The following is a 20,811-nucleotide window of genomic DNA, read 5'->3' as shown; positions in this document are numbered from 1 at the left end:
ACCTATTTCAAGATGCTAGCCTTTGACATCCACCAACATCGATCCCAATTTAAGCAACATTCCTCAAACATCCTTATTGTGTCCTATAGTACTCTGACTTTTACTCCCTATCACTTCTCGTTTTTACTCTAGACAAGGAATGATTGCCAAAAATATCCAGTTTTAGAATGCTTCTCTACGCAGCATTGGAGAACATTTTTCTTTTCTTCTAAGTACATTATTAAAAATATTAAGCTTCTACTACACAAAACAAATGTACAAAATTCAGTAGAAACATTTGCAGTTTTAGCAATTTAAGTTTAAATATTGCAAAATTCATAGTAAACATAACTGTAATTATTAAGCAACACATTGTGGGATGCAAAATCGAAATAAACTAAAAATAACATCCAAATGTTGGTCAGCATTTAATTTCACAGTAAGTTTTTAGTGATGAATGCCATATACAAGTGAATTTCTATTGAATGTACAGCATTTTATGTTGGGGAATAATGATTGAAGTGACAGGTTCTACAGGTGAAATTTTGAAATAGAATGATGTGCCTTCTGTGCTATTTTGATGCATTGTAACTTGAAACAAAAATCTTACCTTGTTGTTCATAAATGCTTTCAGACATTGGATAAGCTTATGTTGGTTTCTTTTGTCAATCATTTCTTGTCTAGAGTAAAAATAAATATGAGAATAGAGACACATTCTTCAAACAATAGTCATGTTTTATGAAAACTTGAATGAATGAACCACAGCATGTTGTTTTAAATGTATGTTTAGACAGAATATTCACATTGAACCTCTTGTTAACTTAAATACCATGAGTTGAAAGCACAGTGCATTTCACATATGAAGTCAGGACGCAAGGTATAATTCACATCCAGCAGGATTGAAGGGCAGTACATAAAGAAGAATGCCATGGGAAATCTTAAGGGCCCCTGCCAGGCATGTTTGAGGCAGGGAGGGATGGCATGCAAATTGTGACAGGTAGCTAGCCCACTGCCTCTCTAACCACCCCTAAGCAGTCCTCCTTAATACAGTGGGCAAATAAAACATCAGCCAGCCCACCCAACCTTAGATTTATTGGGGTCTTTAACTGGCCAATTAAAGACAAGCATTGGAAGGCTGAGGGACAATGTCAGCCCACTTTTTAACAAACACCAGTGAAAAGGCAGGAAAGAATGGGAGAAAGTGCACTGGGGAGCGCCTTCATTACAATATGTTACCCTCATCCTTTGTGCCTGTTCACTTGGCCTCCAAACCCTGACTCCACACTCCAGAGTGGCACAGTAGTTAGCACTGCTGCTTCACTGTGGGACCTGGGTTCAATTGGATCAATGTCTGTGTGGAGTTTGCACATTTTCCCTGTGTCTACATGGGTTTCCTCCAGGTGCTCCAATTTCCTCCCACAGTCCAAAAGACACGCTGATTAGGTGCACTGGCCATGCTAAATTCTCCCTCAGTGTACCTGAACAGGCACTGGAGTGTGGTGACTAAAGGATTTTCACACCAACTTCATTGCAGTGTGAATGTAAGCCTACCTGTGACTAATAAATAAACTTCATCTCTTCGGTCCCCGGTCCCTTTCTGTGCATAAGAACTCCAGAATTACCTTTTAGTCTAGCATGCATGTTCTTCCTTCTTATAGCTCCAGCAGCAACCACTACTTGCCTCAGGGGCTGCAGGGACTACTCAGCTGTTCGCCAATCAGACTGGTCAGCAGCACTCAAGAGTGGGACTTCCTGATCCTGAGGGGTAGAAGTCCCAAAGTTTTTTTTTCATTTGTGGGACATGGGCATCACTGGCTGGCCAGCATTTATTGCCCATCCCTAATTGCCCTCGAGAAAGTGGTGGTGAGCTGCCTTCTTGAATCGCTGCAGTCCATGTTCTATGGGTTGACCCATAATGCCATTAGGGAAGGAATTCCAGGATTTTGACCCAGTGACTACAAAGGAATGGTGATATACTTCCAATTCAGGATGGTGAGTGGCTTGGAGGGGAACTTGTAAGTGATGGCCTGCCCATGTCTGCTGCCTTTGTCTCATAGGTGGAAGACTCTTAAATCGGCCTCGCAGGTGGAGGATGTGGTCAAGGAGGCGTATGGTGTACTGGCCTTCATTAATCAAGGGATTGAGTTTAGGAATCGGGAGGTAATGCTGCAACTTTATAAGACCCTTGTCAGGCCTCATTTGGAGTACTGTGCGCAGTTCTGGTCGCCTCACTATAGGAAGGACGTAGAAGCTATTGAAAGGGTACAGAGGAGATTTACAAGGATGTTGCCTGGACTGGGAGGCATGCCTTATGCAGTTAGGTTGAGAGAGCTGGGACTCTTTTCCCTGGAGAGACGAAGGTTGAGAGGTGACCTGATAGAAGCTTATAAAATGTTGAGAGGAATAGATAGGGTGGATTCTCAGAGGCTATTTCCCCGGGTTGAAATGGTCGCTACGAGAGGACACAGATTTAAGGTGCGGGGAGGCAAGTACAGAAGTGATGTTAGGGGTAAGTTTTTCACTCAGAGGGTGGTGAGTGAATGGAATCGGCTGCCGTCAGTGGTGGTGGAGGCGAACTCGCTGGGGACTTTTAAAAGACTTCTGGATGAGTATATGGGATTTAATGGGATTGGGGGTTATAGATAGGTCTATGGATTGGTAGGTGTTGATGTGATCGGCGCAACTCGTGGGCCGAAGGGCCTGTTTGTGCTGTAGTGTTCTATGTTCTAAGATGCTGTCGAAGGATCTTTGATGAATTGCTCACCTCATTAAGGCTGTCCTTAGTCATTATCAAGTTGGTCAGTTTGTGACTGACTTTCTACTGCAGAGGGAGAGAAGAGGCAAGTAATAAACTCCCCACCCAAAAATCCACCCCTATTTTAGAAAGTGAACATTAGAACTATGTGAGAATTGACTTTCCACCCAGACCAAAGTACACACAAAACCTGAATACTGTATCATTAAATTATTAATAGTGCATTCACAACAAAGTGAGAGGGCACTGGTGGGGTGAGGTGGTGGTGTTGTGGAGTAAAATTGGATTAAACATCTTTAGCTTTTTCAGCATCCAGAAGGAACATGCTACTGTAAAGTAAAAAGCATTTATCAGTTTTCAGAACTTTATGGCCCATTTTCATTGAAACTTGCAAAATGATCAAGGTCAGGATTGTCCCAAAAAGATTCTAAGTATCAAATTTGTGTGAAAACTGGGGTAATTCATGTTGGTATTTTCAGTGGGAGTTCAGAGAAGAATCTCCCAAACTCTGTGCACTGCAAAGGCCACCAGCATGAATATCATTAAGACTTAGGGGATATTCCCACTGGACAGGCTGAAATTAGAGCACCAAGCGAGCTATGGGGCGTGCGTCGATCTGTCAGTGCTGAGGTCAGTGCATGCGCAGAAGTCCTGATGGCCTCCCGATTGCTGGCCAGCGCTATGACCTCCCGCAATGCCGGCTCATCACCCAACACTCCTCCCCACCTTCCCAGCCTGCCACGATCCCCACCCTCCCACCATACACCCCACCTGCCGTCGTACTGGCCCCCTCCAGCAGATTGATCACTCCCCCCTCCCCCTAGCATGCCCCAATCATTGGCCACCCTGCTCCCCTCACTGGTCCCTATGCAGAGTGGCAGCAGGACCCACCCCCACCAATTGCCCCCTAGCAGCCCTGCCCCATGGCTGATAGGCAGCATCAAAGTACCCCTGGACACAGGCTGACACTAGCAGGGTGCCAATACTCAAGGGGCACCTCCCCCTGCCACTGAACTCTCTGCGGCCCCCCCACTTCACTCCAGTAGGGGTGGGCCACTTGTTTCCCATTTGTGGGAGCTACTCTAAACCCTGCTGGAGTGAACCACTCCGGGGGGGCTTCAGTCCCAATCTACTCATCATATTGAAATCACATTCAAATTGGGAGAATTGTGGCCCAAGTGTGTCATCTGTTATAGAAGTAATCCCACAAGTGTTTTCAGTAAAATTAGAGAAATGACGTGAGAAAACGAGAAACTGAATAAGCCAAAGGTAGAAAGAGATCAATTTGTCTGTGGTGCCTTACAAGAAAAAAGGCAACAAGAAACAAAGAAAAACTGGCAACTGAAGATCTGTACTCAAACATGCTAACACCTACCAGAAAGGAGGGAAAAAGAATGCTAAGTTTGGAATAAACTGGGAATTAAGTGCATCATTTTGGAACAAGTACAAAAACACATTTCATAGCTATATGAGGAGAATTGCGTTAAATAGCTGGCCAGAATACAATGTGAATAGTAACTGAATACTATATCACAAAAGTTTTGAAAAGTCTTGGTGTATTTTGTTTAGTCCCCAACTCTTTTCCACTTCATCACCTGTCCTTAAATTGAAACAATTGATTACCACTTACTGTTTCTTGTCCAAAAGTTTCTCCAACGCATCAAGCATGAGACCAAGTCCTTCATGACCAAAGTTATTAACCCAACTGAAAAAAAAACACATTTGTTAATTTCTTTATGCTACTTGAAAATACATGAAAGGTGGAAGATTGTTAAAAATATAATCAGCTATCCATAAACACACATTTTGGGAAAGTCTGTAAATTGCACATGCACAGCTTCCAAAGGCAGGGTTTATAACTTACTTAATTATTCAAAACAAAAGTACATCCAGTGAGGCCAACATTTTAAGAGACAGAGTCCTTAACATAAAAACGTTAATGGCTGAATTTAAAGTCACAAAAATAATTCTATCAATGAATGCTGAAATGTTACTTTTGTTTCACATCTTATTTTGTAAATTACATATTTCAGATGGGTGAAAACATGGCAAATAAATGAATGGACTTGAGAAATTTTCTTGAATAATTTGATTGTGTCACTTTCTCCCATCATTTATCGTAGTTTTTTTTCTGATCGTTCAAACTGCTTGTTTCTATTAAATCATTTTTCTTTGATGGTTTTCTTACATCAAAAATTAACTAAGAATCAGCTAAATCCAAAGTAATTGTTGATTTACCTGATGCCTGCAACCTAATGGTAAGATTAGATTTCTCCTCAAGTGAAAACACTTGGCATAAACAAGTGTCCTCTACAAAAGACTTCCATTCTTTACTGATAATTTAAAAAGTGTGTAAAATTATTCACAATTTCAAAAATACGACTCAAACAAAAAAAAATCAGGAAAACACGGAAGATCACGATATTTAGATAATTGAAATCACTTCACAATTAATTATTGTTCAGAAAACTGCCAATTTCCTTAGCGTTCTGTTAAATATTACAGTTAAACATTTTATCTTAATTCCTATGCATATTTTCAAGTTTCTAAATATATTTTGGGGTGATATGTTGGGCGTAAAATGAGTGGGGCTATGCTCCTCAAAACTAAAACCAATCTGATACAACTGGAATCTTAATCCTTTGAAACCTCTAATGTCAGGCCATTTTCTTTTTCCACCAAGTAACCAAAATATTAACAGTCATCAAACAGTGATTTGCAATGTGAGAGCAACCTATGCAGCTGTATCTACATGATACATTTTTCTACTAGTACCTTCTCACAGAAACCCACAATCAAAAACGACAGCCTAGAAATTTGATCGTGCCAAAAACTGCACGAGGCTCGTCCCTCAGATGGGCAAGTTGGAGAATACTATTCATTCAATCACATTCTGGTAGTGGCATGGCCAACACCACAGCTGTAGACAAGTTTGTTACGTGCCATTGGCTTCTTCAGCCAATAGCCAACCTGCAATTTGAAACTGGCTATCAGATCCTCAAGCACCGTCAAGTCTTCCAGAATCTTCCAGCTATTCATGAAATATAAGAACATAAGAACATAAGAAATAGGAGCAGGAGTAGGCCATCTAGCCCTACGAGCCTGCCCAGCCATTCAATAAGATCATGGCTGATCTGTCGTGGCTCAGTTCCACCTTCCCGCCCTCTCCCCATAACCCTTAATCCCCTCTCTTATCAAAAACCCATCAACCCGCGTCTTAAAAATATTTAGCGAGGCAGCCTCCACCACTTCAACGGGCAGAGAATTCCAGAGATTCACCACCCTTTGAGTGAAGAAGTTCCTCCTCAACTCCGTTCTAAACCGCCCCCCCTTTATCTTGAGGCTGTGCCCCCTAGTCCTACTGTCTTTTTTGAGCGGGAAGAGTCTCTCCACCTCTATCCTATCCATCCCATTCATCATCTTATACGTCTCAATGAGATCTCCCCTCATTCTTCTAAACTCCAACGAGTACATGAAATTCAACATTCAAGTTTGTCAGGATATTCCATGAAACCCAGACTTAAATGACTGAATATCCATCCATGCAGACATGGATAGCAATCTTGAGTGTGAACCTTGGCTATTTTCTTCTGAGCCCACTGGCACGGAGACAAAGTGTAGCACCCCAAATAATGCCCTGAATGAGATCTGAAAACTCAGATCAGGGAATGAGCAGAGGACCTTAAGTCCTGGATTGTTCAATGCCATGTGACATAATTATCCACCATGCAACCAACAAGTAATGCATATATTCACGTATTGATAAAAACAATTACCTTATGAATGAGATTTATCTGAACACATGGCTACCTGAGATATGAAATGACAATCCACTTAGAGCTATGAAGAGAAAACAGGTATTGCATCCTCCAATATTTATGTTGTCCCTCAGTTCAAAAGTAGAATTAAAATGGCTTACAATAATAGAACTAAAATAAAATATTCCATTAGCAATTAATGCTGTAAACCTTCATGTTTTAAGAATACAACGCTTCAAGCATGTTCAATGAGGATGGCACATTGCAGCATGTCTCAAGTCTGAACATAAGAAATAGGAGCAGGAGTAGGCCATCTAGCCCTTCAAGCCTGCCTCATCATTCAATAAGATCATCACTGATCTGAAGTGGATCAGTTCCACTTTCCCGCTTTCTCCCCATAACCCTTAATTCCCTTGTCTGTCAGAAATCTATCTACCCGTGACTTAAATATATTCAACGAGGTAGCATACACCACTTCAATAGGCAGAAAATTCCAGAGGTTCACCACCCTTTGAGTGAAGAAGTTCCTCCTCAACTCCGTTCTAAACTGCCCCCCCCACCTTGAGGCTGTGCCCTCTAGTTCTGCTATCCTTTCTAAGCCGGAACAATCTCTCTACCTCTACCCTATCTAGCCCCTTCATTATCTTGTAAGTCTCTATAAGATCCCCCCTCAGCCTTCTAAATTCTAACGAGTACAGACCCAGTCTATTTAGTCTCTCTTCATAAGCTAACCCCCTCATCTCTGGTATCAGCCTGGTGAACCTTCTCTGTACTCTGTCCTAGGTCAATATATCCTTCCGCAAATACCAGGACCAAAACTGCCGACAGTACTCCCAGCTGCGGCCTCACCAGTGCCCTACACAGTTGCAGCAAGACGTCCCTACTTTTATGTTCTATCCCCCTCACTATAAAGGCCAACATTCCATTCGCCTTCTTGATCACCTGCTGCACCTGCAGACTGAGTTTTTGCAATTCGTGCACAAGGGCCCCCAGGCCCCTCTGCACTGTAGCATGCTGCAGCTTTTCACCCTTTAAATAATAATCCCTCCCACTATTATTTCTACCAAAATGGATAACCTCACATTTGCTAACGTTATACTCCATCTGCCAGGTCCTCGCCCACTCACTCAGCCTGTCCAGGTCTCCCTGCAGACTCTTGGCGCCCTCCACGCAATACGCTTTTCCACTCATCTTCATGTCATCAGCAAATTTTGTTACCCTACGCTCAGTCCTGTCTTCTAGATCGTCTATGTAAATAGTAAACAGTTGAGGCCCCAGCACCGATCCCTGCGGCACTCCACTAGTTACCAACTGCCAACCAGTAAAGCACCCACTGATTCCAACTCTCTGCTTCCTGTTACATAACTGATCCTCTATCCACGCTAACCCCCAATTCCGTTAAGCCTAACCTTCTGCAGCAACCTTTTGTGAGGCACCTTATCGAACGCCTTCTGGAAATCCAAAAACACCACATCCACCGGTTCCCCTCTGTCTACTGGACTAGTCACATGCTCATAGAAATCCAATAAATTCATTAAACACGACTTCCCCTTCACGAATCTGTGCTGCGTCTGCTTGATCAAACCGTTCTCTCCTAGGTGTCTTGCTAATTCTTCTTTGATGATGGATTCTAGCATTTTTCCAACTACAGACGTTACACTAACTGGCCTATAATTTCCTACCTTTTGTCTGCTACCTTTTTTAAACAGCGGCGTAACATTAGCCATTTTCCAATCCTCCGGCACTTCCCCAGAGTCCAGCGAATTTTGATAAATAATTACTCAGGCGTCCGCTATCACCTCTGCCATTTCTTTCAGAACCCTGGGATGCATTCCATCCGGTCCCGGGGACTTGTCTACCTTCAGTCCTGTTTGTCTACCAAGCACTACCTCTCTAGTGACAGTAATTGCATTAAGGACCTCATCTCTTACCATCCCTTTACCTTTAATATTCAGTAAGCTATTTGTGTCCTCCTCCGTGAAGACAAGCACAAAAATCTTATTTATCAGTAGTGGGCGAGAAGAGGATTGGGAGAGGTTTAAATGTTAACAAAGATTGACAAAGAAGTTGATAAAGAAGGGTAGGAGAAACTATGAAGCTGGGCTAGCGCTTAATATAAAAAAGGATAGCAAGAACATAAGAAATGGAGCAGGAGTAGGCCAACTAGCCCTACGAGCCTGCCCCGCCATTCAATAAGATCATGGCTGATCTGTCGTGGCTCAGTTCCACATTCCTGCCCTCTCCCCATAACCCTTAATCCCCTCTCTCATCAAAAACCCATCAACCCGCATCTTAAAAATATTTAGCGAGGCAGCCTCCACCACTTCAACGGGCAGAGAATTCCAGAGATTCACCACCCTTTGAGTGAAGAAGTTCCTCCTCAACTCTGTTCTAAACCGTCCCCCCTTTATCTTGAGGCTATGCCCCCTAGTCCTACTGTCCTTTCTGAGCGGGAAGAGTCTCTCCACCTCTATCCTATCCATCCCATTCATCATTTTATACATCTCAATGAAATCTCCCCTCATTCTTCTAAACTCTAATGAGTACAAGCCTAATCTATTCAGCCTCTCCTCATAGCTCAACCCCCTCAACTCTGGCATCAGCCCAGTAAACCTCCTCTGCGCTCCCTCCAAGGCCAAAATATCCTTGCATAAGTACGGCGCCCAAAACTGCACACAGTACTCCAGCTGCGGCCTCACCAATGCCCTATACAGCTGCAGCAAGACCTCCCTACTTTTATATTCAATCCCCCTCGCTATGAAGGCCAGCATCCCATTCGCCTTCCTGACCACCTGCTGCACCTGCAGGCTGGGTTTTTGCGACTCATGCACAAGGACCCTGAGGTCCCTCTGCACCGTCGCATGCTGCAGTTTTTCTCCACGTAAGTAATAATCCTTCCTACCATTATTCCTACCAAAGTGGACCACCTTGCACTTGCCAACATTAAATTCCATTTGCCATTTCCTGGCCCATTCGTCCAGCCTATCTAGATCCTTCTGTAGACTCTCCACACCCTCCGCACAATTTGCCTTTCCACCAATTTTGGTGTCATCAGCAAATTTCGACACCCTACACTCAGTTCCCTCCTCCAGATCATCTATATAAATGGTAAATAGCTGAGGCCCCAGCACCGACCCCTGGGGCACTCCACTAGTCACCATCCGCCAATCCGAATAGCACCCATTGACCCCCACTCTCTGCCTCCTATTTGACAACCAGTCCTCTATCCACGCTAAAACCCTACCCCCAACTCCATGCCCCCTGACCTTCTGTAATAACCTCTTGTGAGGTACCTTGTCAAACGCGTTCTGAAAATCCAGAAAGACCACATCCACCGGCTCTCCTCTATCCACCGCCCTAGACACATCTTCATAGAACTCCAGTAAATTTGTCAGACACGGCTTCCCTTTAAGGAAACCGTGCTGCGTTTGCTCCATCAAGCAATTCCCTTCAAGATGTCTCGCTATTTCCTCCTTGATGACGGATTCTAACATTTTACCTACAACAGACGTTAAACTAACAGGCCTATAATTCCCCGCTTTTTGCCTGGCACCCTCCTTATACAACGGCATAACATTAGCCATTTTCCAATCTTCCGGCACTTCCCCGGAATCCAGCAACGTCTGGAAAATAACCACCAAGGCATCCACTATCACCTCCGCCATTTCTTTCAGGACCCTCGGATGCATTCCATCCGGTCCTGGGGACTTGTCCACAATCAGCCCCTCCAGTCTGTTGAGTTTTTATAAATAGATAAAAAGGAAGAGGCCGGCTAGGGTGAATGTTGGACCCTTAGAGGATGAGAAGGGGGACTTAGTGGTAGGGGATGGGGAAATGGCTGAGGCCTTGAATAACTTTTTTGTTTCGGTCTTCACGGAGGAGGACGTGAACAATTTGCCAGGTGTTAGAGATGGAAAGGTGGTAGGACTGGAGGGTCTCAATGACATTATTGTTACTAGAGAGGCGGTGCTCGACAGACTGGAGGGACTGACTGTGGACAAGTCCCCAGGACTGGATGGAATGCACCCAAGGGTTCTGAAAGAAATGGCGGAGGTGATAGTGGACGCCTTGGTGGTTATTTTCCAAACGTCGCTGGATTCCGGGGAAGTGCCGGAAGATTGGAAAACGGCTAATGTTATGCCGTTGTTTAAGAAGGGTGGCAGGCAAAAGGCAGGGAATTATAGGCCGGTTAGTTTAACGTCTGTTGTAGGTAAAATGTTAGAATCCGTCATCAAGGAGGAAATAGCGAGGCATCTTGAGGGGAATTGCTTGATAGAGCAGACGCAGCACGGTTTCATTAAGGGGAAGTCGTGTCTGACAAATTTATTGGAGTTCTATGAGGATGTGTCTAGGGCGGTGGATAGAGGAGAGCCGGTAGATGTGGTCTTTCTTGATTTTCAGAAGGCGTTTGACAAGGTACCTCACAAGAGGTTATTGCAGAAGGTAAGGGGGCATGGAGTTGGGGGTAGGGAGTTAGCGTGGATAGAGGATTGGTTGTCAAATAGGAGGCAGAGAGTGGGGGTCAATGGGTGCTATTCGGATTGGCGGTTGATGACTAGTGGAGTGCCCCCCAGGGGTCAGTGCTGGGGCCTCAGCTATTTACCATTTATATAGATGATCTGGAGGAGGGAACCGAGTGTAGGGTGTCGAAATTTGCTGATGACACCAAGATTGGGGGAAAGGCAAATTGTGCGGAGGGTGTGGAGAGTCTGCAGAAGGATCTAGACAGGCTGGGCGAATGGGCCAGGAACTGGCAAACGGAATTTAATGTTGGCAAGTGCGAGGTGGTCCACTTTGGTAGGAATAATGGTAGGAAGGACTATTACTTACGTGGCGAAAAACTGCAGCATGCGACGGTGCAGAGGGACCTCAGGGTCCTTGTGCATGAGTCGCAAAAACCCAGCCTGCAGGTGCAGCAGGTGGTCAGGAAGGCAAATGGGATGCTGGCCTTCATAGCGAGGGGGATTGAATATAAAAGTAGGGAGGTCTTGCTGCAGCTGTATAGGGCATTGGTGAGGCCTCAGCTGGAGTACTATGTGCAGTTTTGGTCGCCGCACTTACGCAAGGATATTTTGGCCTTGGAGGGAGTGCAGAGGAGGTTTACTAGGCTGATACCAGAGTTGAGGGGGTTGAGCTTTGAGGAGAGGCTGAATAAACTAGGCTTGTGCTCGTTAGAGTTTAGAAGAATGAGGGGAGATCTCATTGAGACATATAAGATGATGAATGGGATGGATAGGATAGAGGTGGAGAGACTCTTCTCGCTCAGGAAGGACAATAGGACTAGGGGGCACAGCCTCAAGATAAAGGGGGGGGCGGTTTAGAACGGAGTTGAGGAGGAACTTCTTCACTCAAAGGGTGGTGAATCTCTGGAATTCTCTGCCCGTTGAAGTGGTGGAGGCTGCCTCGCTAAATATTTTTAAGACGCGGGTTGATGGGTTTTTGATAAGCGAGGGGATTAAGGGTTATGGGGAGAGGGCGGGAATGTGGAACTGAGCCACGACAGATCAGCCATGATCTTATTGAATGGCTGGGCAGGCTCGAAGGGCTAGATGGCCTACTCCTGCTCCTATTTCTTATGTTCTTATGTTATGTTCTTAACGCCTCAGCCATTTCCTCGTTACTCACCGCTAAATTCCCCCTCTCAGCCTCCAAGGGTCCAACATTCACTCTAGCCAGTCTCCTCCTCTTTATATATTTGTAAAAACTTTTACAATCATTTTCTATATTTAGAGCTAGTTTAGCTTCATTCTCTATCTTTCCTTTCTTTATCGCTTTCTTAGTCATTCTTTGTTGTTTTTTAAAATCTTTCCCAATCTTCTAATTCCGTACTATTTTTAACCGCTCTGTACGCATCGGCTTTTAATTTAATACCCTTCTTTATTTCCTTCAATAACCACGGCTGGTTACCCCTTCTCTTACAGTCCTTCTTTACCATCGGAATATATTTCTGCTGAGTACCGAAAAAGATCTCCTTAAAAATCCTCCACTGTTCCTCAGCTGTCCTACCAACCAATCTGCACCCCCAGTCTACATTCACCAATTCTGCCCTCATCTTATCATACTCCCCTCTGTCCAAACAGAGGACACTGGTTTGGGACCCTCTTATCCTCCATCTGCATCAGAAATTCAACCATACTATGATCACTCGTCCCAAGAGGATCCCTCACAAGATGATCCCTGATTCTACCTGCCTTGTTACACAGTACCAGATCTAAGATAACTCGCTCCCTCGTAGGTTCCGTTACATACTGTTCAAGGAAACTAGCCCAACAGCATTCCAAGAACTCTTCCTCAAGCCCACCGCATCCGACTCGAGTCAACCAATCAATATCCAGGTTAAAATCCTCCATGATTATCGCCGTTCCATTTCTGCATGCATCAATTATTTGCTTGTTTATAGCCCACCCCACCTTGAAATTATTATTTAGGGGCCTATAGACCACACCCACCAGCGACTTTCTCCTCTTACTATTCCTTATCTCCACCCACAACAATTCCATGTTTTGCTCTTTGGACCCTATATCTTCCCGTACTACCGCCCTGATATTATCCTGTTAACAGAGCTACCCCACTTCATTTTTCCTCCTGTGTATCCTTCCTAAATGTCTGATGCCCCTGGATATTCAGTTCCCAGTCCCGGTCACCCTGCAACCACGTTTCCGTAATGGCCACTAGATCATACCCATTTGTGCTGATTTGTGCCATCAGCTCGTTCATTTTGTTTCGAAAGCTTCATGCATTCAGGTAAAGTGTCTTTATACCAGCCTTTATCTGGACCTTATTTGTAGAAACACTACTAACGTCTCTTATGCCCCCTTCTCCTTTAATTAGTGGAACATCCTCAACATTAACTTGCTCACATACCCTCTCCTTTACTTTAGATTTTGTAATTTCCCCCACCCCTCTGTGCAGTAAGAGATCTGGTTTTGAGCAACAATAGCCTTCATTCCATACATTTCACTTGAACTCAGCAGTTCACATTTCTTGGTAAGTGACATGACATTTGTTTAGTCCTGCAACATATGCCAAGAAGAAAAATTAATATGTTGACTTGTGCAATAATTCATAAACTATACTGCATCTTACTAAGGTTGAAAAAACCCTATTACAGAAGTTTTACCTCTGCAGCCTTTTTAAAAATGGCTTCATTTTAATATCAAAATTGAAAAGAAATTGTCATGTGCCAATGATCATTACTCCCTTTCCATCCTGAAATTCTAGCCAAATATTTTACTCTTCTGTAAACATTTGAAGTCATTTGAGACACCTTGCAAGTGGTTAAACAACTTGTACGGCTTTTTATAAAATTCCTGACAGAACTTTAAACGCTGTATATGAAAGACAACATTTGATAAAAAAATGTTGAGAGAGAGTAAACAGAGCATCCTTTTAAACTACAGAAAAGACAGTTCATAGCATTCTCAGAAAGAGCACAATGTCACAGAGAAAGTTATTTATCAAATTTGATGAAAAATCCAATAATGAAAGGTTGTAACAAAAATGCTCCTGATTCTTGTACTATAGATAGATTGCAAGTCCAGCAAGTTATTGAATTCCAACTGTTTTCATAGGAATCTTTAAACCCCTTGAGTTTGCTCTGTCAATCTAGTTATATGTTGGCTGTTCTGAACCTCACCTCCATATCCCTTGAAACCCTTAGATGACAAAATCTATCTCATTCTTGAAGTTTAAATTGACCCATCATTCACATCCCTTTTTTGGGATAGTGTTCCATATTTCTACTGCACTTACTATGGATAAGTGCATCTCGAATGGCCAACTTCTAATTAAGTCCCCCCACCAAAGGAGATTTCTCCAACCAAATATAAATAATAATTTAGCATTGTAAACAGCTCAGTCAGTTCACCACTCAGTCTCCCACACTCAAAAGGAATACAAAGCAACTCCCTGCAGCCTATATAATTTAGCTCTGATGCCATTCAGGGTGAACCTGCTATGTACCTTTTTCAAGGTTAATATATACTTCCTGAGATATGGTGCCCAAAGCTGAACACAATATTCCAGATGGGATCTGACCAAGGCTCTCTGCAAATGAATTGCATAATTAACACTTTTTCTTCTCATTTGCTAATCATAACAATCAAAATTCTAATTTATAAGAATATGAAACTCCCATCTGTGTTAGAATGCAGAGGACCATCCAATGCCAACCTTCTGCTTTGAATTCCTTTGGGTAGTAAAATGCAGAGCTCATCAAGTGCAAAACTAAACAACTGTGTAATTATTAAACATGGTGCACATGTATTTATGTTTGAATGTAATGCCACAGAATCTGTTCATGAAATTGGAAGCAATGAGAGACTTGAAACAACACAAAAATGGATAAAAGGGCTAAGTATGTGCTGAGATTTCTCAAACAGAATTATTTTCTCAAAAATATCTATGTTGATATGCTTCCTTTTTTCTATCCTTTGACATTTCGATCCTCCCAAAAAAATTACGCTCAAAACAAATACACAAAATGTAAGATGAGAAAGGTGTTAAAAATGAAATAAAATGTTCAGAGACAATGGGGAAAACAGAGTGAAGTATGTTCTGACAGAAAACAGGAGATATATTACAAGTTCACTAAAAGGAAGACTGACATAGATTTATAGATATTCATGTAAATAAGCAGCAAAAGACTGAGACACTGTCATTTGAAAATATAAGTGACTTGCATTTATATAACCATCTTTCATAACCTCAGAACACCACAAGGCAGCTTCCAGCCAAAGAAGCCTTTTGACGTTTTGTCACTGTTGCAGAAAATGTGGCAGCCAATTTACAGGTAACAAAATCCAGTGAACAACAATATGATGCCGGCCAGATAACCTGCTTAAGTGATATGTCCTGGTCACAATACTGTGTAGAACTAACATGTCTTTTTTCAGAATTAAATCTTGGGATCAACTGATTAATCGGAGAGCAGATCTCAGATTAACAGCTCATCTGAAAACAGTGTGGTGCTCCCAGCATACTGTACCAGACTATCAGCCTAGATGTAATGCTCATGTTACCAATAGGGCCGTCTCTTAACTCCCCTCTGAAAGGGGCAAGCTCATCGTTTGTAGCAAACTGTTGCATAATAGTGAAAAAGAATAAAACTGAATGGGCTACAACGTATGACCAAAGCACTCAAAAAACAAAGGCACACCCTGTCCAGTCAACCCTGTGAAGCCTTCCTTTCTAAAATTTGAAAACTTGTGCCAAAATTGGGAGAACCGTCTTGCAGGCTAATCAAGGAGCAGGCAGGCCCAGTCACACTCACTGAATCATGCCACACAGACCATTTCCTAGGATTTCATCATCATTCTTGATATGTCTTGTTCTACTGGCAGGACGGACCCACCACAGGTAGTGGCAGCACAATCACATACAATCAAAAAGGAAGTTTGCCTGGGAATCCTTAACATTTATATCGGACCAGTTGGCATTTCATGGCATTAGGTCAAACCTACTGTTGATTACTGCTCATAAACCTCACTGATGAATTGGTACTCCATGTTGAACACCACTTGTAAGAAGCACGCAGGTTAGCTAGAACACGGAATTCACAGACTTCAATATTGATCACCAAGAATAGCTTGACTACTGACTGAGCAAGCAGAATCCTGAAGCACTTATCTGTCAGGCTGGGATTGAGGCAGGCGGTAAGAGAACTAACGAGAGGGAAAAGTCCAACACAGCCTTACTCTCTCCAAACTGCCCATCACAGATGCATCTGTCCATAATGGTAGCAATGACCACTGCACAGTCCTTCTGGAGTAAAGCTTTGTATTCACTCAGAGGACACCCTCTATCATGTATAGCACTCCCAACTTGTTAACCAAAGTAGATTCAGAACAGTTCTAGCAGCTTAAAAGTGGGCATTCATAAGGCACTATCAAGCATGAGCAGCAGCAGAGCTGTATTAATTCAAAATCCATAACCTCATGATGTGGCTCATTCTTCAGTATATCACTGCTATTCAGTCAGGGGAGCAACTCTGGCTCAATGAGGAGTGTAGTAAAACATGCCAGGAACTGGTGGAGCTAAAGCAGAAGGCTATTGCATGCTGAAAAACAGAAGCAGCATGCGACAGATCTGCTAAGTGATCACACAATCAACTGGTCAGGTCATGTTCTGCAGTCCTGCCACATCCAGTTATGAACAGTGCGGATAATTCTACAACTGATTATATGGGGAGGCTTCAAAAACATCTCCATCCTCAATGATGAAAGCTGAGTACTTCAGTGCAAAGGACAAGGTTAGATCCCAACCAGAAGGGAACATAGGAAAATAGAAACATTGGAATTAAGAGCAGAAGTAGGCACGTTCAGCCCTTTGAGACTGCTCTGCCATTCAATCAAGTCATGGCTTACCCCTCCCTGGACTCAAATCCACCTCCCACCTGTTCCCTAGATCCCTTTATTAAAAAGTGCCAATCAAATGATTCATTTTGACCCCCTCCTAAAGTCCCCTGCATCACAGATGTCATTTTCATACAATTTGATTCACTGCACTATTTATCACAAAACAGCTATAGGCAGTGGATACAACAATGGCTACAAGCTCTGAAGTCGTACTAAAGACTTATGTTCCAGAACCAGCCGCATTCCTTGCCAAGCTGTTCATTTAGCTACAATGCTAAAATCTACCTGGCCTTGTGGAAAGTTGTCTAGTTATAACCTGTCCACGAAAAGGGACAAATCTAATCAAGCCAATTATGGCTTTAGAAGTAATTCTCAATCATGCAGGACTTACTCAGCAAGCACCTGCTCACAGGTGGTTTCCATCAGGTCCACTCAGTTCCAGTCTTCATGACATCCTTGGCTCAAACATTGAAGATTTGAATTCAAGAGGTCAGATCAATGTGAAGCGAATGCCCTTGACATCAAGACAAAATTTAACCAAGTGTGGCATCCAAAAGGCCTAGTAAAAGTGAAGTCAACGGGAAAACTCTCAACAAGTTGCAGTCATAGCTTGAATTGACAGGTGTGGTTATGGAGGGCAATAATCTCAGCCACAGGACATTACTGCAGGAGCTTCTCGGGATAGTATCCTAACCAACTTCAGCTGCTTCCTCAATGGTGTCTCTTCCAATACAAGATCAGAACTGGGGATGATCACTTACATTTGCAGAATGTACAATACAATTCACGACCGCTCAGATACTGAAGCAGTCAGTGCCTTCATGCAACAACATTCAGCCTTGAGCTAAGTAGCAAGAAACATCTGCACAGCACAAATGCCAGGAAATGACTAATTCCAACAAATGAAAACCTAGCCATCTCCTTTTAACGATCCATGGCTTATCGTTGTAAAATGAGTGACTGTCAACATCCTGGGGGGTGGGGGGGGGGGGGGGGGGGGGTGGTGGTGGTGGTGGTGGTGGTGGTGGTGGTGGTGGTGGTCACCATTAACTAGAAACACGATCAGGCCAGCCATGTAAATACTGTAGTTTTAATGGCAGACCAGCAGCAAATAACTCTCAAAATGGTATCAACCATCTACAAGGAATAGCTCAATACTTTGAGGGGATACTGTCCACCTGAGCGTACAGCTGGAAAGACAATAAAGCAGCTCAACACCATCCAAGATAAGGCGGCCCACTTGATCTGTACTTCATGCGTTACTTTAAGCATTCATTCTCTCCATCAGAGCACAATGACATCTGGGTGTTCCACCTGCAAGTTGTATTTCAGCAACTCACTAAACTTCTTTTGACAATACCTTCCAAACTTACAAGTTCTCTTCCATGCTGCACACCATTCTGACTTGGAACTACATCACCCTTCTTTCACTGCCACTCGAACAAAGTCCTGCAGCTTCTTTTCTCACAGCACCAAAAGTGTACCAACACCAGCTGAACTGTGGCGCTTCAAGAAGATGGCACATCATCTTCTCAGTAGCACTTTGAATTGGGCAACAAATGCTGGTCTGGTCAGTTACTCTCAAAACCACAAAGGAAGACTTGTGGATTGTCGAAATTAGTGTCTGATTCAGTGGGATAATGAAGACTAAAAGTGACAGGCTTCTTTTTTATACTGTAAAGCTGGAAGTTCTGCAAAATACTGGCAAAAGCAATAAGCATACTAGTCAAATAGAAAGTCAGCAACTATTGCCAATAATATTTAATCAGATTTCTACAGTCTAGAAATAAAATTACATCCTAATTAACATTTAAGGTTGGAAAGTTACTTATTGAAACTAATGCAAGCTATTCAGCCTATTTTGCTGTCCCACTTCTTAGAAAAAACTATCCAGTCTTACTTTCTTCACTTTTTTCCACATAGCCTTGCAAACTTTTCTTTTTCAAGTTATTTTTGAAAATTACCATTGAATCGGTCGCTGGCACCCCTTAATTAGTGCATTCCAGGTCATAGCAGCTAGCTGAGTAAATGAATGTCTGGTTTCTCTAATTTTTTTCATTAGGTTATCTTAAATCCATGTTCTCTGGTTAATCAGTGGAAACAATTTCTCCTCATTCGTTCCATCAAAATTATTGGTAACTTCAGTCACCCTTTAACCTTCTCTGCTCAAAGAGATACAGTCCCAGCACTTAACTAAAGTATTGAATTTCTGGTAACGTTCTGCTGAACTGTCTCTACATTCTCCCAAAACCCTTATCATTCCTAAATCACAGTGCACCTAATTCAACAAAATATGCCAGCTGAGACCCAAGGTGGATTTATAAAGCATAATATCCATTTTTCATCTATGACTATTTTAATCCAAGGGATCTCAAATTATTTTAACAATTTAATCAACTTGTTCGTCTCCAAACATAAGTGTGCAAACCCCAAATTCCATTTTGCCTGCATCCCCTATTTTTCCTTGTAAATGTATTTAAGTGATGCATTTTAAGTATTTATGAGAATATACGAGGCATGGTTAGTAAGTTTGCAGACGACACCAAGATTGGCGGCATAGTGGACAGTGAAGGAAGTTATCATGGATTGCAATGGGATCTTCATCGATTGGGCCACGGGCTGATGGAATGGCAGATGGAGTTTAATTTAAATAAATGCACAGTAATGCATTTTGGTAGACTGAACAAGGACAGGACTTGCTCAGTTAATGGTAGGAAGTTGGGGAGACTTACAGAACAAAGATCTAGGGGTACAGGTTCATAGCTCCCTGAAAGTGAAGTCACAGGTGGACAGAGTGGTGAAAAAGGCATTCATGCCTGTTTTCATTGGTCAGATCATTGAATACAGGAGTTGGGACATCTTGTTGAAGTGTACAAGACATGATAAGGCCACACTTGGAGTACTGTGTAGAGTTCTGGTCACCCTATTATAGAAAGGATATTATTATACTAGAAAGAGTGTAGAAGAGATTTACTAGGATGCTACCAGGACTTGACGGTTTAAGTTATAAGGAGAGGCTGGAAAGACTGGGACTTTTTTCCTCTGGAGAATAGGAGGCTGAGGGGTGATCTTATAGAGATCTATAAAATAATGAGGGGCATAGATCAGGTAGATAGTCAATATCTTTTCCCGAAGGTAAGGGAGTGTAAAACTAGAGGGCATAGGTTTAAGGTAAGAGGGGAGAGATATGAAAGGGTCTTTGGTGGGGGGGGGTAATTTTTTCACACAAAGGGTGGTGAGCGTCTGGAATAAGCTGCCAGAGTACTAGTAGAGACGGGTACAATTTTGTCTTTTAAAAAAGACATTTAAACAGTTGCATGGGTTAGATCGGTATAGAGGGATATGGGCTAAATGCGGGCATTTGGGACTAGCTTAGGGGTTTAAAAAAAGGGCAGCATGGACAAGTTAGGCTGATGAGCCTGTTTCCATGCTGTAAATCTCTATGACTCTATTTAACTTGAAAAATATTGAGAGGACATCTCTTGCGATGCAATGGCTAATGATGGATTCAACATGCACGACGCTTTAGAAAGGCAACATATTTATGGTATTCAATTTGCAAACTATGTTCTTGCATTAAAAAACTAGAACACTTTGATGAGAATTATGATTTTAAACATTAGGCAAAGATAGGATAAGAACAAGTGACATTTTGATGATGTGCATGGACACTATATTCTTTTTTTAAAATGTGGAAGCTTAGACATCTATCATTTTTGCAAAGAGCTGCACATTTTTATTTTGGCCTAATTTGTGCCCTCATTAGACTACAGTTTCTGATAAATTTGCACGACCAAACGTAACTTGTTAACACCTCCACTGAGAATCCCTTAACATACAACTCTAGGAGTGAAGAAGCTGTCAACATGAACAATGCACCCGAGTCCAATCGGAAAGCAGCTTGTATGGAACTGAAAAACATCCAAGAAGCAAAAAGCGATTGAGAAAGCAGCATTTAAATCTC

The 20,811-nt window shown here is 42.7% G+C and overlaps 1 protein-coding gene across 4 annotated transcripts in view; it reads right to left on the bottom strand.

Annotated features, from left to right (window-relative positions):
* diaph2 (diaphanous-related formin 2) overlaps nucleotides 1-20,811 on the bottom strand; it is an 814,006-nt gene that overhangs the window by 535,254 nt on the left and 257,941 nt on the right. For all 4 annotated transcript variants that reach the window (XM_080187721.1, XM_080187724.1, XM_080187722.1 and 1 more), the window contains 2 exons: nucleotides 4,365-4,439; nucleotides 590-659 (listed from right to left, as the gene is read on the bottom strand). In XM_080187721.1, coding sequence (XP_080043847.1) covers nucleotides 590-659; nucleotides 4,365-4,439 — 145 coding nt within the window. The remainder of the gene's footprint in view (nucleotides 1-589; nucleotides 660-4,364; nucleotides 4,440-20,811) is intronic.

The sequence above is a fragment of the Carcharhinus amblyrhynchos genome, chromosome 4 (assembly GCF_965287045.1).
Source record: "Carcharhinus amblyrhynchos chromosome 4, sCarAmb.v2.hapA, whole genome shotgun sequence".
Lineage (NCBI taxonomy): Eukaryota > Metazoa > Chordata > Chondrichthyes > Carcharhiniformes > Carcharhinidae > Carcharhinus > Carcharhinus amblyrhynchos.
The sequence above is the reverse complement of the archived record's forward strand: the minus strand, read 5'-3'. Positions and strand labels throughout refer to the sequence as shown.